Genomic DNA, 20,198 nt, shown 5'->3' on the forward strand with positions numbered 1-20,198 from the left:
GCAAAAATATACTTTTATATTAAAGTGAAGAAATGAAAAAGCATGTTTCTCGGATAACGAATCCATTTTGCATTGTCACCTCGGCATATAACAATCCGCTTGCCACATTTATTGAAGCATACTTTAGACAAGATTAGTTTATCCCGTGGTCACGTAAATGCTTCGACACGAAATTTACATAAGGACCGTTTTGTTATTTCACCATAAATTGCGCCGAAAAATCAAACGTCGTAATTGCCATATGAATATTTTCGACAGGACGGTTATGCTATACAAATAATTACTAACGTTACGTTGCTGGTACTTACCTCTCTGCATCATTTAACAATGTTATTTCAAATATTTTCGTTCGCGTTAACGGATCAGTAGTAAATAAATGTAAGTGCCAGTACTCGTGACAGTATATTATTGTTCGACAATAAGTTGCCAATCTTAATTTTTTTTAGATGCAACCGATAGAAGCACGCGACTAGCATAGGAGGTAAGGTTTAAACAATAATATAAAAATAAAAGATTCAAATGGCTTTTTGTGTAATTCAAAGTCTATTCACCACAGCTGTTGACGCGCATGAGTTAGTATTAGTCAACAGTGCCTGTTCCTCTGGACAATTCTCTGAGTTAATCATTAAAGCAGAGTTTTGAATGGTGCGTATTTGACATCATTTGTAAATCCAGCAGCGTGTGTGATAGCCTAACAAATTTATGAGTTGACTCAAACGTGCAATTTCGAAATGGATACAAATGAGGAAAATACCAAGTAAGTGAAATAGCACAGAAAATATAATAATTGGTTAGACCGGACTTTGTGAGAGAAACCATTTGAAGGATTTCGACCGTCGCTACCAACGCTCTGAAACGAATTCTAAGACTCACCTGTACGAATATCTTAGGGTTAGTTAAATTCCAAAATTGGACCATGTAGTGATTTGTAGCGAGTGAAATACGTTGTGTTTATCTGTTTGCACAATAATATTAATCTACGAATGATTTATCATTAGCTGACAATAAGCCACCAGACGATCAATTGTAAAATTATTTTACATTAAGTTAAACAAGTTGAATTGATTTTGTTCTGGAAAAACATTTTCTTTTGCCTTCACTTTATGTATGTTCAGGCAGGCTAACATGTTTTTAATTCAGGATTTTGAATAAAATATCAAATACTGATATATTTATTGGATTCCAAAACCATTTTATCAGAATTTCAAAGTTATAATTAATAACATCATAATTTTGTGTAAATGAGGTAAATTTCTATATATAACTGAGAATAAACATGAGAGCACAGCTTAAATTCATAGACACGGAGGTCACCCATCAGTCGGTACTGTTACCGAGATTGATGAAATGCAAAGTGGTGCCACGTGGTGGCGCAATGTACCAGAACAAGCCAGGTTTGGGATGTAAAACCATGCTCACAGGAATCAGAGTAAATTCAAAATTAAATGAAAGTAACATTTTTTCAGTGACTTTTAGTAGTAAATTCAAAACTCATTCGGACTACTAGTTGAAAGGAAAAACGATTTATCATAATAAAAACGTCAAAACCAAAACTCACATCTTGGCTACCCATAAACATGTAATTAACAAGTTGAAAAATCAACGAAAAGTAATCTTTCTAAAGAAACCTAAAAAGATTTAACATTGAAATATTGAGCACCTGTAGAATGATATGTAACACAAATTATACACTGTAAGAAAGATAATTTTAGATTTATTCTTTTATTCGAGTTCTTTGATACGAAGATTAGTTTTCATTAGTGAGAAATTGTGATTTCAATTGCATTATGAGTTATATGCAACGGCAATCGTCCAGAAATCGTTAACATATCGTAAATTCATTTCAATGGAGAACGTGGGTCCGCGGAAAATACACGATGTAGAAAATAGTCACAAGCTCTTCCCGTCATGTTTACTTTACTCGTATTTTTTGTATTCGTGCAATTCCAAATAAAAATTAAATCGCAATGCCCAATTACGCTTGAATCAGCGAGTTATTTTAGAGATTTTGGTCTTCGTTTATAATGCTTAGGCGTCTATTGCACGTATCAAATTATTATTCTTTTTGGTTGTGCCTCCGTATTCCTATTATTCGTGTTCGAACAATCAAAAATATTTTATTTAATTCAGAATGTGGATGGAATTATCAGATGGCAAGGAAAGTGATTGGAGAGATTGTTTTAAAATATGTCAGCGAGCATTTCAAAATGATCCTTTCTACACTTACACACACCCGGATCCAGCAATTCGGCGAGAATTTTTGAAAGTCTATTTTGACTATTTATACCCAGCTATTTTACAAGATGGCAAAGGTATATTAGTTGTAATAAAAGCTGAAGACGAGGAAGGAATCAAAATAATTGGTGGAATGTCAGTTACAATGTATCAGGATGAGGAATTAGAAAATGATCACACAGCTTTACTAGCAGTTGATAGAAACGGTTGGATGAAACATTTGAGGTAATACTTACTACCTATTTGATAAAACTTTACATTTAATGTGTTCAATGTTTTCAGTGCTTCATTTTTTTTCAATTTCGGCCAAAGGTTTTTGATATAGTACTTGTTCATCCCTCACATCACTGTCTGGAATACCATAGAACAATTGTATTATTACCTATGATGCATTTGTTATATTTATAGACGTGATGACTGGGAATGTGAAACCTATTACGAAAAATTACAAGAATTGGCAGACAAATTAGGTACAAACCTTATGCCTGGCGTGTTTCAAATAGTGGATGATGGCTACAGAGGAAAAGGAATTGGATCAAAATTCGTCATGCAAGCGGTGCAGATGATGAGTGACGAAGTCGTAAAAAGAAAGCGTCTCGCTGGAATAGCAAAACCTAAACCTCCCCTGGCTTATTGCATCTGTGATCATGAAAGGTCTAGGAATTTTACGAAGAAAAGTGGGTTCATAGAAGTGGCTCAATTACGTACAAACAACGTTGGAGTTCTAGGCAAAGATACATCCCATATATGGATATTTTTACTTCCACCTGAGGATCCGAGTTGGATTTATGAAGCCAGAAAAATGTTTGTTTATCCATCTAATCTGTAAACATTTCTTTTTGTGCTCCATACTTATCAGGCACATATAACATTGCGGAACTTATATGAACTACCTCGAATCAAATAGTTTTTCAGCTGCCAAAGTTTGATGGAATAATAGTCTAGAGGAAATTACAAACAGTCATGAGTTATACCCTTTACCCGTGATTTTTTTGCAGAATAGATTACTGCCTTTTATCAAATCCTTGTGCTTATACTAAAATACATTATCAGATTATTTTGTATGTCTTATGTCAGATTGTCTTTGCAATATATATGATTTTGTGCAATATAATATTATATTCCATTTTCTTCGGATTTTTTTGTATATACTGTAAATGAAAAGACATACATTATATAAATATATATAACTATTTCTCGAAATAATGATTTTCTTTTATAGATACCAGTTACATTCCACCAAAAATATTATGTTAAAAGTATTTTGGAATACTACTTCTCTTTAAGATATTAGTCCTGTAACTGATTGCGTTGAGCAAACCGCATTAGTAAAGTATCGCGTTAATCGGTAGTTTCAACGAACCGCTTTTCAAGTAGAAAGTTATCTATAAATCATGATGTTTTAGTGTTTTCATGTCGCGCTGCGATAAAAAAGATTACTCTGGTGTCAGTCGTATCGAGAGCAAGATTGTTTATAAAATACATACGATAAATTCAATCGTATTTGATAGAAACATTCTTGATAAAAGATATATAACAGTTTACTTCTGTGGGAAAACTCATTTAAAAAAAATATCTATGACTTTGGATTTATTATACACCTGTGCAAAACCAATGGATAACAATAAAATTTGATGCATGAAGAATATCTTTCGAATGGCAACTGATTGATACAAACAAAAAACTATATAAAAATGAAGACAAGAACAGAAGCATTTTATGTATTACATAACATATCCGGGGACTACTCATTGCCAATTGAATTGAATAAATTTCACGCAAAATAAACGACGTACTGATTTTCATTAACACAAACACAAAGAAGCCCAAGTTATTTTGCCATTAGTTAGGCTTAGTCAAACATAAATGCATGATTGCACTTTTGTTTTTCGTTGCTTGCCCACCTACCAGATTTGTATGTTGAAATTTACAAAGTATATAAATATATATATATCTGAAAAACAACTGATGAGCTGGGCATGGACGCAAAATGAAACTCCTCTTCATTGTGCTTGAGCTTGCATAAAACGAGATTTCAAGAACGATTCCATAAATAAGGCTACGAAAGAGCACAAAGTTGCTTTAACTCAAATGATCCTATTATTTACCTACAAAATTTCAAGTTTTCTTCTGATCAAGTTTGATGGAACGCTTAGTACTCTTTGTTCTTGACAACCCAAATCAGAAGAGCCCACCCTCAAAAATGGGCTCAAAGATGGCAATCCAAGCTGGTCTTATTGAAAGGAGTCAACTTTCAAGAAAATTATCACTAAGTTCCATGACACTGAGTAGGTTTTGAATCGCTGGTTAGTATTTTCAGGTTTCTGGAATAATTTCTTGTGAACCAATCACATTCAAAGGTCAACTAATATTTAACAATGATGCACGTAAAAATGCTTCAATTTCCAGTTACTCAAAGAACGGATCCAGCCGGAGAAGCTTGGTCTTCTGCTACCGTTATCTTGTCGTGCATTTCAATTTTAGTAAAATGTGTTGATTTGGAAGAACCTCTTGACGTTCTCTGTGAAGAACATTGACTATCTTTTGTTCTCTGAATCTTTTTGTAAACCGCGTCAACCATGTCCGAATATAGAATAGGATTAAGAGCACTGTTTATGGGCAAAAGAACGATTGCTGCCACAGCGTATGCTGTATCTTGAATATTCACTCCAGCCAGCTTGCAGAAGGACATTATGCAAATTGGGACCCAACAACAGAAATCAGTGATGATGAGACGAAGTATTTTTCTTTGCATTGCTGAAAAATAAAACAAATTAATATAAAAAATTGATAATGATAATAATTCCAATAAGGAAAATCAACCCAGAAACAAATGAAATTAAGTTGTGGGTGGTTATTGCGAAGGCTGTAGATTCGGGGAAAGTTTACATCCAACTCCGGACTATGGGTTGTTACATTTTTCCTACTCCGACTCCAGCTCTGAACTTTGGGAAATTTAAATCAAAAAGCGAAAACTTTGGCGTATGCAGGCCTTCTCTAATAGACTGTTGTGAACGCATCATAAATTTCATTCTTTTTGCTGATTGTTTTTGTTACCAATGCCAGTCTGAAATTCCTACTTCGGTGAATTCAGAATAATGAGTTAGAAAACAACGATCCCAGTTCCGACTCCGAATCCAATGAAAACATGCCAAACTTCCAGCCCCGTCTCGATTCTACAGCCCAGCTTGCTAGAGGCACCTAGCCTTGAGCTCAATAGAACGTAGGGAAGATATATTGCTTACACTAATTTTGTTAAATAGATAAATATTTACGGCAAGTATCAAAACAACAACGAAAACAAACAAAATATCTGTCACAAACAAACATAAGGAAATTATAATTCTATGCTAAATACAGGAGTGACAAATTTTTGTAAACGTTCTAGTAATATAACGAACATCGTAAGATATTAATTTAGGTATATATATCTGAAATCAAATCTACTTCGTGTGACACAATAAAATTGAAATATATGGATGTGTGTGGAGGTTTAAAGAATCGTCAAAATAGATTGCTTTTTTATCAAAAATAAAATTATTCAAAATAATAGTGGAAATCAAAACGGATGCGTTCAAGTTTAAAAAATTACAAATTACATTGCTTTTTTATCTAAAATAAAATCATCTAAAATAATAGCGAAACTCAAAACTAAAATAAAGCGAAAATAAATGCCACGCCTCCAACCTAAACCCCTTTTATGATGAACCTCATCATGCGTTTTAGTTTGGCTACGTCGAGAACTTATTCTTTTCCCTGTATAAAAGTTAGTTATTTGATATATAAATTCTGCCGTAATTTATTTTTGAAATTTTAAACATTTTACACTTATAAAGAAAGATTCAAATTTTTATTATCGTACAATTATAACTTTATATTACAATAGGTTTAAAACAAACATATATATGAGATGGTTTGAAAACAAGTATGATTTTGTTACTTCATTCTTCTGAATAGAAACATATAGATATGGATTGATAATTCACTCAGATACTCATTGCTATAATTCACAATATATATGCAATTTTATTAAAAACGATACGTACATTTCATATTTTTCTCATCATTTTTCTGCGGACCTCGTACGTTGACGTCTTTTCTTGACTTGAAATATATACTAATATAGGCAACCACAACAAAAGTGAAAGCCACAAAATTAAACAGGGTAAGAATGAATGAAAACACCCACGCAGGATCTGATCTTGTTATGAAAAATTTCGGGATACAAACACTTGCTGTACTGTAATACCTGCAAATAAATTGAATTGTAAATTCCTTGAAATGTCACTTGAGTTCATTGCTGGGGTTAAATGAGAATTGTGTCACGGCTCGTACATCCGGTACAGGATATATGACTCAGTGATATTGTCTGGCATTCGATCTTGCTTGAGTAAAAATCAAATCACAGAATCTTACTCGAACGCTTAGAACTAGTTAAATACAATACAAAGGTATAAAAAGTTTTCTGAGATTTGGTAAAATCGACTACCAAGAAATCAAATGCAATCCGAAACTGTTCGCAACTAAAACTGTTTATGCTATCATTTTTTTTTTCGGATTGCTTCACATGACTATTTTTCTGCCAAAAAGCAGTTAGGGTATTGCAGATTGTAGGCTTTCAGAAATATTTACATTATGCTTCAATATAAAAACGTTTGTATTTCTGATTTAAAAAATGATCCTATTCAGTAAATCACTAATCAGTAACTTTGGATAGAAGAAACGTTGAATCTGTAATATAGTCAACTCACCCCCAATAAATCTCGGGATCAAAATAATTAAAATCAAAGTATTTTGTAGCATCATTCTTTAAATCGTCCCATGATGCTTGTTCTAGGAATGTATTCAACTCTAAAAACACAATTAAGTGAATAATTTGTATTAGGCCTAATGTAAATGTTAAATAGTACGCCTGTCTTTAAGGTTATGTCCGCCATAACAACCGCATGTGAAAATGTAGGTATGCACTTGTCTGCATTTTGCCATAAACGACAGGTATAACAAACAATGAGATGTTGCAATAACCTTAATTAATTGTGGGTTATAAAAATGGTTAAATATATGCAAAGTTTACTGTAATAGTTTACCTGCGACGTTAGCTTGAGAAATATTTTCTGATTTTGTCAATACCATTTGGCTAAACATCTGTTTGGTTGTTGCTAAAGGAGTTGAAATTGCAGTAGCAAATGGATTGTTTTTGAACTTTACGCCGCTTACAAATATTCTAGATAATCCTGGCGTTAGAGGTAATAATCCGAGAATCAGTGACGTCATCCATGAGCCCAGGATAAATATGAGCAAATGGCGTGGTGAGGGTTTCCTTGATGACTGGAAAGGCTGAAATGTTTATAATATTTTATTTAATATTAAACAGATATATGAAGATGTGCTTTAGAACAGCGCTTACGAGACATCGTAAAATTCTAAGACCTCAAAGCTCACAAATCGAAACTTACACAAAGAGGTAATAAAATTAGAACATTTATAATAAAAACTCTGCATTATTACCTATATAAAATAGAGCAAAATCGTAAAAACAGCATAAAATGTTTTCACTTTCTTACATTAGAGATTGCATAAAGTCTACATCCGGTCAATAAAATCATTGTTATCACGGATGTTTCACTCGCAGCGACAGATAATACGCCAAGTCCAATGCACGTCTTACTAGAACGCCACGCCAGGTCTCGACTGCAGTAATCACCCTGAATTAAGTTATACTGTAAATATTTACCTTAAACACTACAAGTTCATTCTTAATTGTGATAGATTGTGTGAGATCAAAGTTGGAAATAGTCATTGAGGTGATTCAAATTAGATTATTTATTTTTCAAGTATTTGCAAAAATTTTATGCACCAGTTCTCGCTACGAACTCCCATCTGCTCGCACTATCTATTGTTAAAAAAAAGTGAAAAGTAACTTGACTAAATTCATGATATTAACTTGTTACCAATGTCAATATATGATGTGGATACAACCCAGGTGAAGATAACTACATTATCCCCATTCAAAACCTATGGAACAACCACAAACTGCGTTTTTTATTTGAATGATAATTTTGTTTAAAAATATAACAGTAGAATTAAACATTGTGTTTAAAATGCATCGGAAATTCCAAATCCAAATCGTCTTTCAAAAGTCAAACACAAAAACGCTAAACTATAAAAATCAACCCTATGACTTTTGTAATTCTTACAATTTTCATTTTATTGTCTTAATAAAAAATATTATACCTGCATTTTTAAGGTCATGACACAAAGAGAAATCAAATATATTCCCATCAAAAAATCAGCTAACGCCAGATTTAATATTAATAATCTGTTGGCTCTCATTGCTGGTGTTATTTTCGTCTTTTGACGAAGTTTAATAATTTCTCGTATTATGACGGCCTATAAATAAATAAAATTATTGAAACACACATATTAATACATTTTCACTCACAATTTGTTGTAAATTTACTCCATGGCATCTTTGGTAATAAAACTATCGAGAATCATGGTATGTAGTTTATTTATTTGTCGAAATTGCACAGCAAAAATGTTAACAAAATAATTTAAATGTAGGAGACCTCATTTGTTTTGTTTTTGTCCATCTGAAATTTGTTATACTCAAAGATTCATACTAAAGAAAGAATCAACTTACGGCATTGCCTATTATTGCCAAAAGCGCCATAATCCATATTATTGTACGCAGTACAGAGCTCTCAATCAACTCATATCTTGATGAAAATGCATCAATAGAAGTTGACTTATTAATGGTTGGACATTCATCACTCCAGTCTGAGCAGTCACCGATTCCGTCGCGTTTCTGAAATTTGGCCAAAACTGAGAATAATCCGACAATTCATTTGAAATTTAGCTCTATATATCTCGTCATTTGTAATGGGCTAGTACATTTAATCGCGTATTTACTAAAACTATAGTGTAATCTAAAAAACATTAACAATCAAAAAGATGCGACTGGTTATGATTTTATTTTATAGTGCAAATTATTATATGGTTTCAATGTATTTAGTGGGCTTTTACTATGCCTGATGTGACAAGCTTATCAATAATTTATTTTCTATAAAAAATATCAATTCATATTGCCAACTATTAACCAATGGAGTATTTTAAAATTTAGGATAACACGTTATATTAGCCACAATTGCCTTCAAATTTTCCATAATTGATAAATGAAAGTTTATTTGGTACTTTCATATTTCCTTTTGTTTCATTGAATATGTACAATAAATGGAATCACTGCGTCGAATTTGCATTCCATTTTTTTCGATCTCTTGATCAACGGCCATATATGATACTTGACGGTAGATAGCCTGTCAGTAATGAACTTCCCATGGTGTCCATATATTAGGTGATAGTTGTCGTACTTCTAGTACGTTTTTTACGTTTTTTCAGCTCCAAATTTCTTAGTATATAAAGTATTGTATGTTTAATATATATGATATACCACTCAATAATTAATTATTCAATTAAATTTCTGACATCGTTTATTTTCAATAATAAATATGAGTTTCAATCTTCTTCTGCACAAAACTGAATTGGCGTTCATATACAAATACAAAGATCCTTAGCAAAACACATATTCTCTACAATACATATATATAATGAAAAAAATAGTTTTCAGAGAGATACCAAATGTAATACATCTAAGCTGACTGCCAATTTTACGTATGCATTATTTATGTGTCCTAACTCAACTATTTTGGAAACTTACAATTTTAATTACAAATCATTTGTTCATTTCTCTATAAAGCAAGCTCAAATATTACATGACAATATCTTAGAACAGCGTTTCCCAACCTATGTTCCGCGATATTGCATCTTTCAAAAGCACACTACTGTTTCGCGAGCGTCTTCCGAGTGTTCCGTAGAAAACAAATCAAAAATACGTCTAAATGGGTCCCATGGCGATCTAGGGATTGTGAAGTTGTCGTCCAACTGACCGTTCAATATCGCGTCACCATCGACCTAAAGCGGACTAACTGAGGTAGGTAGGGTAGTGGCATTTTCCTTAACCGCCTAGCTTTTTGACTGTTAGGCTCATTATCAAGTTTGGAGACATCCTTTTGTTTTTTCGATTGGCAAACAAGTAGGTCTAAAGAACAAAGGCAAATGGTCAATTCTTCTTCCGCCATCTCTGCCTGGGTTTCCTTCAAATGCTGAGGCGATTACTTATGTTCGCTAAACTCGATTCAGCAGATAAATATATATACTGCAGCTCGCGACGTTGCAGCAAGTACGTCTATCCCTATTGAATGTAAACTAGTGGCAAACACTACGTAATGGAAAGTAAACGACATAGAAAGCTAAAATGAATTTGTTGATTCATATACACAGCATTTAAAATAAGAAACAATAAAACATTTATGGTAAATGCAATATGTAAAATATTCAATCATATTTTTGTTACGTTTAGCACAATTTGTTAGTTTTCGTGGCGCATTTGGCAACACCCTTCGGGAACCGCTGCCATTTTTCTTTATGAATTTTACACTTTCATTTTTTGATGTTCCGCGAGGCAAGATAAAAAGTATAAGTGTTCCGGGGCCAAAAAAATTTGGGAAACGCTGTCTTAGAAGAATTAGCTTAAATTGCGACATCATAACAATACTGGTAAGCCATGTTCAAAATGCTTCTCATATATTTTATATATTTGCAATACATCATACCTGGGAATTCATCACGTAAAGCGGTTGTCCATTTTCACAATAAAATCTGTCATCAGTGCAGTTCATTTCATCTGTTTCATTGTCACAATTTTTTGAGAAATCACATAAATTCCTGCTGTCAATACTGATCTGAATTTATAATTCAAATTTTTCATAATACGATATAATTTATTGTGGTTAAATCTTTCATATCCTGTATTAGTTTTCTAATATAATTGGTGTAGAAATTACCATTAATCCCCCTCGTACAGAGCAACGGAATCTGTTTGATCTTCCAGAATCTTTGCAAACGTCTGCAATTTCGTCTTTTCCATCTGTGCAATCTAATATACCATCACAAACTTTATCTTCGGATATGCTTACATATCCAGGTCTTGTTGAATTACAGTAAAATCTGAAATTGTATTCAGGTTTTATTAAATTAAAAGATGAATGCCTCACGTTGCATGGCAACGGATTTAAGTATGAATTTGAAAAGGAGTTATAGATCTATTTGTATTCCTTTATAATTTTAAGGGAAATCGAAGATGCTACTCACAAGATACCTTGAGTTGGAAATATTTTCAGTAACTTCGAAAATCACATATTAGTGTCCGATAAATTGGTCAATACCTTCAATTCGATACCCACAGGAGTGTTATTGTGCGAATTGTGTTATAGCTTATAAAAACCAAGTAAGTAATAACTTATATACTAAAATACTAATTCGTTTGGCAAAATTTTCAGTATTTCTGACTTAAACTTCTGATTTAGTACCGATAGTACAAAATATAAATCTGAATATCGTGTTATGTTAGCAAAAAATAGTAATAAAATTTGACTTTCATCTTCATGAATGAAAAACTTATGATAATTTTGTGACCAACATTCACAATTTAGTATGGCTATGTTTACTCTCACCTGTAAAATTCATCGATGCAATGGCTTTCGTCATCTCCCATCAATTCACAATCTATAACACCATCGCAATATTTCTCGCCATCAATTTCTTTTGTGTAGTCATCCGGTAACACAGAACCCTGATAGCACAATTGTAAATTGTTAAAAGCAAAAGGAAAGTGATATTGCTTGTAGTTTGGCAAGATGATTCTGTTTTTGAAAGATGCTTTATATTTAACGCTTTCATTGTCATATAATGCTACATGATATGATTACGTATATTATTTTCACGAGAAAACGAGCTATTTGAAGCAAGCATGTGCATGATAAACTGTTACATTTTTAACCGTCGTGAATTGCAAATGTTTCATCTGAATTTCAAAATAATTGTTGAACCCACAAGGACTGATTATGAATCGTTAAGAAGCGTTTACGGAATGATTATTAAGCACCCCCACAAAAAAAAAAACTGACACAAAGATTCAATTTAAAAATTAATGTTGCTTCTAAATATTAATTACACTATTCATTTTGTATAACAGAAACAAAATTCTTGTATTGCAACCTAATTCCACTTTATATGTAATATGATTTATTCATGAACTGATTGCTTATCATTTAGCCTCCTAAAAATATGAGTGGTTACTATAGGCTATTATAAAATTCAATGAGATAAGGTCCATAAGATTTGTCTTACATCGTCCGGCTTTTCGCACCACGTTCCATACAACGACTGCTTCAATGTTTTTGATGCACTTTCAACGCAAGTAAAATTTGAAGGCTTTTCACTGCACGATGCAATACATTCATCTTCAGGATATTCCCACAATGTATTGATAACATACCCTGGGTCTTGTCTTGGTGGACATTCAGCCAAACCGTTACACGATACACCGTAATACCGACGACAAGATACGTCGTGATCGACGACGCATCTGATGTAAGATAATGTATATTTAACGATTTATCAAACGTAGGAACAGTGTAAAAATTGTTTATTTTGAAATTATTTTCAAAAAATTTAAACAATGTAAATTCCTTTCATCGTTGAGATTGAAGTGTTGAATTTATATATACCTCATAACGAATACCTCGATTCGAATTCAAACGTATATTATAAATAGTAATTTTAAAATTGTTTCTTGCTGTAATTAAATGTAATTAAAGTATTTTGAATACCTGCATTTTTCTTGATTTTCTGCGTCTTTGCAAGCTAGTGTTCCATCACATAAACCTTCACTGAAAAATATTTAAAAAAAAGTTATAGTACACGCGAATTCATTAAATTAGAAACTAAAAAAAAATGATGCTCAATATTATTCCTCGAGTTTCAAAATAGAATTGTTTATCAAACCTCTCGTCCTCATCGCAATCCTTTACACCGTCACAAATTCTATGTCGTGAAATACATTTATCATTTTTGCACCTGACATCACCTATCTGACAATGAGTTGCATTGGTGGTTGTATCAACCGGCAGAAGCAAATTTTCCAACGACAATCCAAAGCTCTGTGAAAATGTTATCAGTGAACTTATAAGTTAGATTGGTCAGTTGGATTGTAGGATTGAATTGCAACATATTTGATGGATCGTTTTCGAAATCGTGCTCGATTTAAAACAATTATAAATATATATTTTATTAATATTGTATACTTTATATTTTACTAAAAAATGGTTTTACAACACGCGATTATTTGTTAGGACCAAACGTTTGAAAAACTTGCAGGGAATATTCAATTTTTTCTGTTTTGTTAACTAGTTTTAATTTTAAAAACACGTGTAAATCTGAAACGGATTGTAAATTATGTGATCAGAGTTCAAACTCTACAAAATTCAAATTAACCTTATTCCGATGAACCGTGATTGTCTATATAATACAAAAAATATAATTTATAAATATTACTTATGCATTAACAGAATTTGCACTTATGTCAGATTGTCGTAATGCTCCAGTCAGGTTTCATACCTTATAATTGTTTTGAGTTATAATTTGATCACAGATGGCTGGTTTGTTCTTTTCGCAAAAACATTCATCTGATAAATCTGGACAGTCAATTATGTGATCACATATTGCAGACGAACGAACAATCATCGATTTATCCATACATTGAAAACATTTATCTCGAATGAGATATTCAGTTGGCTGTCTCTCGTTTCTGAAAAATAAATTATTTATTATTGAATGTTTCTATCAATTATTTGTTTTCTTTTTTAATTTCTCTATATAGATTTTATCATACTATTATTTATGATTTCCATCATTTTCGCTCCCTAAAGTTCTGTGTCAAATCAAGGTCAAGCCATTTTTGCATAAATTGATGAGCAGCGCCATACATATACATTTACATACATTATCTGTCCTTCTGTTATGGCAACTGACCAGAAAGGTTCCACTTTTTAATATTCTTGCTTTTTTCAGATACTTTTAGCGACAAAATAGCTTTTGAACTATAATGGAAAGTAATATAGGGTTTTCAATCTGGGTCTCGCAAAACTATAAACTATAAATAATATATCAAACTACATATGCCTAGTCATAACACACAGCGTATTTTGGTTCAAGATAATGATTGTTTTCAAATTAGATACTTTTTATACATTAAATAAAAAAATAAATGAGATTGGAATATCACGCTATACGTAGTTGATCAACAAAACAAAATCAACGTTGTCGAAATGGTATTACTATAGAATTTCATTTCATTAAATACTTTCGACTTGGGAAAAATTGATTGCAAGTTTTTGAAAATTGGCTTTGCTAAACCGTACCGCATTTGTTCTTATGATAGCCAATAGCATTAAATATGTAGGAATTCTATTATACTGAATAAAAAAATTCCACCTCGACATGGCCGTCACGTTTTTAAAACATATATCCACACCACCATCACAATCTTCTACATCGTCATGAAGTAATTGCTGAGGCAACATACAAGTTGCCCCGTTTCTAACGCATTTGAATCCGATCCCATTACTCCACTCGTGATCTTCAGGGCAGGCTGTACAAGGATTACTATCGCAAACTGACGTCCGAAGATAACAAGAACCATCCTATTAATGAATATCAGTTTCATGACTAATTAGAGTTGAAATGTAAGAGGTACAAAGATAACTTAAGAGATTGACATATATAGTTCAACTATTTCTTTAGATCTAGATATTCAAAATTATTTTTCTATATAAATTATTTAACATACACTGAAAACTATAAAAATCGTCTACTTTTACAGTTCACAAATAGAGTTGGAGCATGATTTTCGGATTGTATATTCACGCTTGGGTTGTTAAAATGATCATTTCACAAATTTTGTTTATAAATGAAAACGGTGATACACAGCTCTAGTCTAACATTTTCAACGCTAAAGTAATGCAAAACGTTTCTAGCTATTAAATTTCTTACCGTGCATTTATAATGAGATTTACATTTCAGATCACAAGGAGATAAGTTTGAACAAGATACAATTCCATCACATATTTGATCACGCGATACAACGCAAAAACCATCGTGTGAGTTTTCAGAATTTGTGCAACTGAAAGAAAGAAAAATATTGAAAAATAGACATTGTTGCTCCAATCGTCGTAATCACTCTTATCGCTATATATCGCTATCGCGAAAATTTTGATTAAAGTGGTTTGTTTGGCAAACCTACATAATGTAGTATGTAAATAAACGCAGTCGATTTTATTGTTTAAATCGTTTAATTGTTTAAAATTTGTTATAGCAATAAAAACAACAACAATCTCTTTTTTATAAATTTATCAATTCCGTTTATTACCATTTGTGCAAAAAAATAAATAAAAAAAAATTGCTGTACATATATTTTATGTGTTGACATTTTGCTTTTCATTTAATAAATAACTTATACATGAGTGGAATAAATGTTGAATAATACAAAAACACTGGATGGCCCGATTACTCACGAATACTTTTATTTTGGAACTTAAAAGCGTGTAACAGCTACAGGACTTTAACAAAAATATCAAATTATTAACAAAAATTTCCTTCTTGTCAGGACTAGATTTCAGAAGATTTTCTAAAATTCATCAAAATTTAAAATTGACTGACGGATAAGAATAAGAAAAGTTATACTTTGGAATAATGTTACAATCTTCAGATTCCTATCGCTGTGGAACTTGATAAAAACACAAATTAAAACTTATAAATTATTATAAAATAAAATATTGGATTAATCGAACGCGTTTGTTACAAAAAATGTGTATCCTAATGTCGAGATTTTAATTTGGATACCACTAGGCGCAGGTAGTTATAGTGAGATACAGCTCAATCCAGGAAACATTCCACAAAAATGGGTACTTACGAAATTCCATATTAAAAAAAAAAAAAAAAAAAATATATTCTAAATAAATTGAGCTAGACAAAAAAAGAGGAACTAGATTTCCAAACAAACTTGTGCAATTTCCCCAATGGATGAAATTCTCCCAGGGCTAATCCTGGTTCGTCTTCACCTCCTTTGCAGTCTGCATCACCATCACAAAAGCACTCGTATTTAATTCTTTTTGTATCGTTGCAATAGAAGAATTTTGTTTCTGTTATACAAAATGAATAGTGTAATTATTATTTGAATACAACATCAATTTTTAAACTGATTATTTGTGTCGTTTTCTGGACGATTGATGAACATATTCCGATTGATTTCTAATTAGTCGTGGACGATTCAACATTTCTTTTAAAATTGGAGTAATTTATAAAAGAACCATGGTGTCAATTTAAAGAAATATAATTTGGCCACGTGAAACATTAAACTAATAAGTTAGAAAATGCAAATTGTCTGATTCTACTTAATAATCTTGAAATGAGCGATGAAGCTTAATGATCCACTGTACTGAACACTTGCTCTTTTTTAAACAACAGTATTGAGTATTAAATTAACAACAGCGCATCAGCATACGAAATGAAAATTTTCAAGTGTTTAATTGCTGCATTATTGCAACTAAACAACGTAATAACAGATTAAAAATACCTAATATTATGAAATTAAACCTAGTGCACAAATTCCAGAAAATTTATTCATGAATCTAATTCCATAATTGATGGCATAACTGATGCATAAATGTTACATCTCTATAGCAAAATCGCTATATAGCATTTTGAAACACTGTTTATGGACTCTCAATTAATTGCAAAAAATTTGGAATTACATCGTGTCTGGTAAAAGGTTAGAAATATCATCATTCAATTTATTATCAACTAATTTTGTTCATGTGACAACTTCATACTCAACAAATTATCAAAATGTCGTTGGATTGGGATAAATATTTATATTATTTAATTTATTGAATTATTTTAACCTAAATATGTAATTTATAATGTAATCTATGCCTTATATTTCCTCCCTTCTTTGCCGTGATAGAAAGGAAACCCTGCCCTTTCATGTATTAGTAGCTGATGGTTGTACGTAAATTTTTTAATGACTACTTTAATGACCTATTATTATATTATTGCATAATGTATATTACGTGCTCCAATATTACTTTAAAAATCTTCGAATAATGCTGAACACATTTCTTACCATATTTCTCTCCTCGTGCATAGACATAAAACCCACTTTTAAAAGATATGGTACCTAATATTATTAACAGTTTTATAAGCTGTAACATATTCAGTTTCATAAATATAGAAAAATCTGAAGAAATAATTTAATGTCAATGATTTAAATTCAATAAGATATATAAAACAATTATCGCAAAAAAACACACAAGAGAGCAATGATCAAATATATTGGCACATATTTTTTCCTACAACCCAAATAACCCTAGTTCAAAACGAACAATTGTTACCAATTTATCAAAACCATAGGACATAGGTTGATTTCGTGTCCAAATGAAAGTTTGAAGGATTTATGAAAAGCTGAATAATGAAAATAAAATTGTAATCATTTTATGCAAAGATCATTTGATTTTGCAGAATGCGTAAATTGATTTTGGTACACTATACCTACATGCAATACCAGGAAAAATCAAGAACATAAGCAAAACCGCAAGTGTTCCCACTTCTCAACAATATCCTGTTTTAATTCATCGTATAATCCAAAAAAATAAAGCAATCCTAAAAATGCGACAAAACACTTGTTTGTAGAATCACATCAGAGTCGGATGTAATATAGTAAAATCGTGACATCAATTATGCAATGTATTGTAAATAAATTTATTCGACAAAATATGTAATCAAAGTAATCAAATAAAACCATGAAATTTTATTTTCAAAAACTTTATATAAAATTTGTTTACGTAGTGAAATCTGCGTGACGATTAAATTAAACCGTGACTACCAAATGGAATCTTTAACAAAGAAGAAAAATCCATTTTACAACCAAATTTCGTAATGTAATCTGATTACTCGCACTCATTTTTGTACAGCAATGGCTTTATGCCTTTGTTTTTGTCTTTGTGTTTCAGGGAAAACCTACTAAAGTCCAATTTTATTAACCAAGTTAAATTTTAAATAAGTTTACAAATACGAATGCTTGACCTTCCCTGAAATTGTAATGGAATTAAATTTATTATCTTACAAAAATATGTGATTGAAACAATGCCACACACTGTTTTCAATGAATTCTTGCTAGCTTTACCTCACACATGTATTGTGTTTTATCTATGGCGCTGGCGAGGTGAGTGTATAAGAATTCTGTTGCATTTATTTGATAATACATTGCGAAATCACCAAAGTTTTCAGAATGATTGATATATTAAATCATGCATTTTGTAGAAATTATGTTCTCAATGTTCTCTCAATGTCGCACTGGCTATACCTAATCTTTCCATTTACTCATTATTTAGTTACGTATTTAATACTGTGCGCAAAAATTCAATTCAAATCCGCTAGAAAACTTCAAATCTATCAAAGCTCTTCGAACCAAGTATGGCCATTGATGGAACGCTTCTACGAGACGTAATAAGTAACATTGTTTAATACTAATCTTTATTGCACAATTCCTTGAAATAGTAAAATCTAGTCTTAAACATGGTGCTGGTATTACAAAGACCTATCACAACAAAAGTGCGTTCGTTTATTCGTGTACTTCAGTCAATAACTAATCGATCAACCCTTTGAACTTTGATGTAAGTAAATTGTTTGAAATTTTGAATCAAACCTTTTGTTTCCATGATATCACGTATTTTTATCTAAGGTGATGACTGTTTTTTAACAAACATCTCAATAATTAATGAGCAATATCGTATAATCTCTTAATTCGAATGCACTCAAAAAGTAATATATTGGGACAAAAGTGTTTACATTATGCATATAAACAATTCGAGTTTACAAACAAGATTAACCGTAACACTAATAGGAGCTCTTGAGATATACAACCTAAACTTTTATCGAAATGTCGTCGATGGCTGATGGAAAACTAAGCTTTATTATTTACAGCCTTTTACTATTCTATTCTTGAGAGACCATAACACCAAATTAAAAAAATCTCGGGGTAGAATCCGCCTGGTAACGCAATTACTGTAACAAAAATACAAACGAAACTCTATAAACCCCGATAACTTGCTTACTTCACAGCTGGCACAGTTCGTTCCACACATTCATTCCTAGTTATAACTTAACGTACTGACGAAGCACACGTTACCCTCAATGTAGATTACGCCGCTAAGAGTTGACGAGTTATGGTTTATATGGCTAACTTCCTATTCATTCTTTCCTATAAGTTGACTTACACTAATATTAGAATTCAACTCGGCCATTCATAGTCTGGATATAACAATTCGTAGAAAAAGCCTGCTTGATTGAAAATTGGCAGTCGTTAAGTTATTGTCTGTAACTAAGATCGACCAGCAATAAAACTACGTTCAACTGAAGCGATTAAGAGCTGATCAAGTCAGGCAAATCGTAAAAACTTGGCGAAAATTTGTTTGGTGAAAATCAACGTTTTCAGTTTTTGTTGAAATTTCCACCAAAAGAGTATTTTGCGCTCCTATATTGATTCACATATAAGATGCAATTTAGTATAGTTTTTCCATGATTTTTTGCATGGTGCTCATAGCCTTGCATATTGTTTACGCAATATAGACTTTGAAAATGCGATAAAGCTTGAGTATGCTTTCGTTTAACGCAAGCTCAGTCAACTAGCCATGCGTAGAGAACGCTTTAAGATTGTAATTATGGATAGCTTCTTCAAAAACTAACCATCTGTTTGAAATGTGACTCTGAAACCATGCTATACCTAAGAATCACTTCAGCTTTAGGTAAAATAAAATTTAAAATTATACGTCTATTCTAGGTAATTCTGTGCTAAGCCTGATTTCTTGATTGTCAACAAAATATGGCATATCCGGAATAATACGAGATACGAAATACGTTGAAGTTTCTTGAGTACGGAATTTTAAACTGCTAAATATACACTCATGTTGTATTTTTATAACTTTTTGTGAAGCTAAAATCTTACT

General features: G+C 31.8%; 2 protein-coding genes across 3 annotated transcripts; one reads left to right on the forward strand and one right to left on the reverse strand.

Annotated features, from left to right (window-relative positions):
• The first annotated feature begins 228 nt into the window (after positions 1-228).
• LOC120334097 (uncharacterized) lies at positions 229-3,261 on the forward strand. Its single transcript, XM_078117340.1, has 3 exons — positions 229-757; positions 2,131-2,460; positions 2,644-3,261. The coding sequence occupies exons 1-3, from the start codon at positions 732-734 to the stop codon at positions 3,062-3,064; spliced, it is 777 nt and encodes a 258-aa protein (XP_077973466.1). The 5' UTR covers positions 229-731; the 3' UTR covers positions 3,065-3,261.
• Positions 3,262-3,804: 543 nt separating this feature from the next.
• LOC120334123 (uncharacterized) lies at positions 3,805-17,430 on the reverse strand. Of its 2 annotated transcripts, XM_039401579.2 has the most exons (19): positions 17,318-17,430; positions 16,196-16,334; positions 15,187-15,316; positions 14,629-14,837; positions 13,753-13,942; positions 13,141-13,295; positions 12,966-13,025; positions 12,484-12,721; positions 11,808-11,926; positions 11,139-11,301; positions 10,908-11,036; positions 8,879-9,043; positions 8,470-8,625; positions 7,800-7,940; positions 7,323-7,572; positions 6,987-7,086; positions 6,282-6,484; positions 5,923-5,991; positions 3,805-4,992 (listed from the first exon to the last, which is right to left on the reverse strand). In XM_039401579.2, the coding sequence occupies exons 1-19, from the start codon at positions 17,415-17,417 to the stop codon at positions 4,649-4,651; spliced, it is 3,060 nt and encodes a 1,019-aa protein (XP_039257513.2). In that variant the 5' UTR covers positions 17,418-17,430; the 3' UTR covers positions 3,805-4,648. The 2 variants fall into 2 exon arrangements, with proteins under 2 accessions (XP_039257513.2, XP_039257517.2); XM_039401583.2 differs by lacking the exon at positions 5,923-5,991 and having other exon boundaries at positions 3,807-4,992.
• Positions 17,431-20,198: the final 2,768 nt, after the last annotated feature.

This window comes from Styela clava, chromosome 10, assembly GCF_964204865.1.
Source record: "Styela clava chromosome 10, kaStyClav1.hap1.2, whole genome shotgun sequence".
NCBI lineage: Eukaryota > Metazoa > Chordata > Ascidiacea > Stolidobranchia > Styelidae > Styela > Styela clava.

Bases quoted from the DNA above. Each gene is read 5' to 3' on its own strand.
- LOC120334097 (XM_078117340.1), top strand. From the start codon at position 732: ATGGATACAAATGAGGAAAATACCAA. The intron at 758-2,130 runs GTAAGTGAAATA...TATTTAATTCAG, and splicing joins ACAAATGAGGAAAATACCAA to AATGTGGATGGAATTATCAG. The intron at 2,461-2,643 runs GTAATACTTACT...TTATATTTATAG, and splicing joins GGTTGGATGAAACATTTGAG to ACGTGATGACTGGGAATGTG.
- LOC120334123 (XM_039401579.2), bottom strand. From the start codon at position 17,417: ATGAAACTGAATATGTTACAGCTTATAAAACTGTTAATAATATTAGGT. The intron at 13,296-13,752 runs GTATGAAACCTG...ACATTTTCACAG, and splicing joins TAACTCAAAACAATTATAAG to AGCTTTGGATTGTCGTTGGA. The intron at 7,573-7,799 runs GTAAGAAAGTGA...TAAACATTTCAG, and splicing joins GACTTTATGCAATCTCTAAT to CCTTTCCAGTCATCAAGGAA.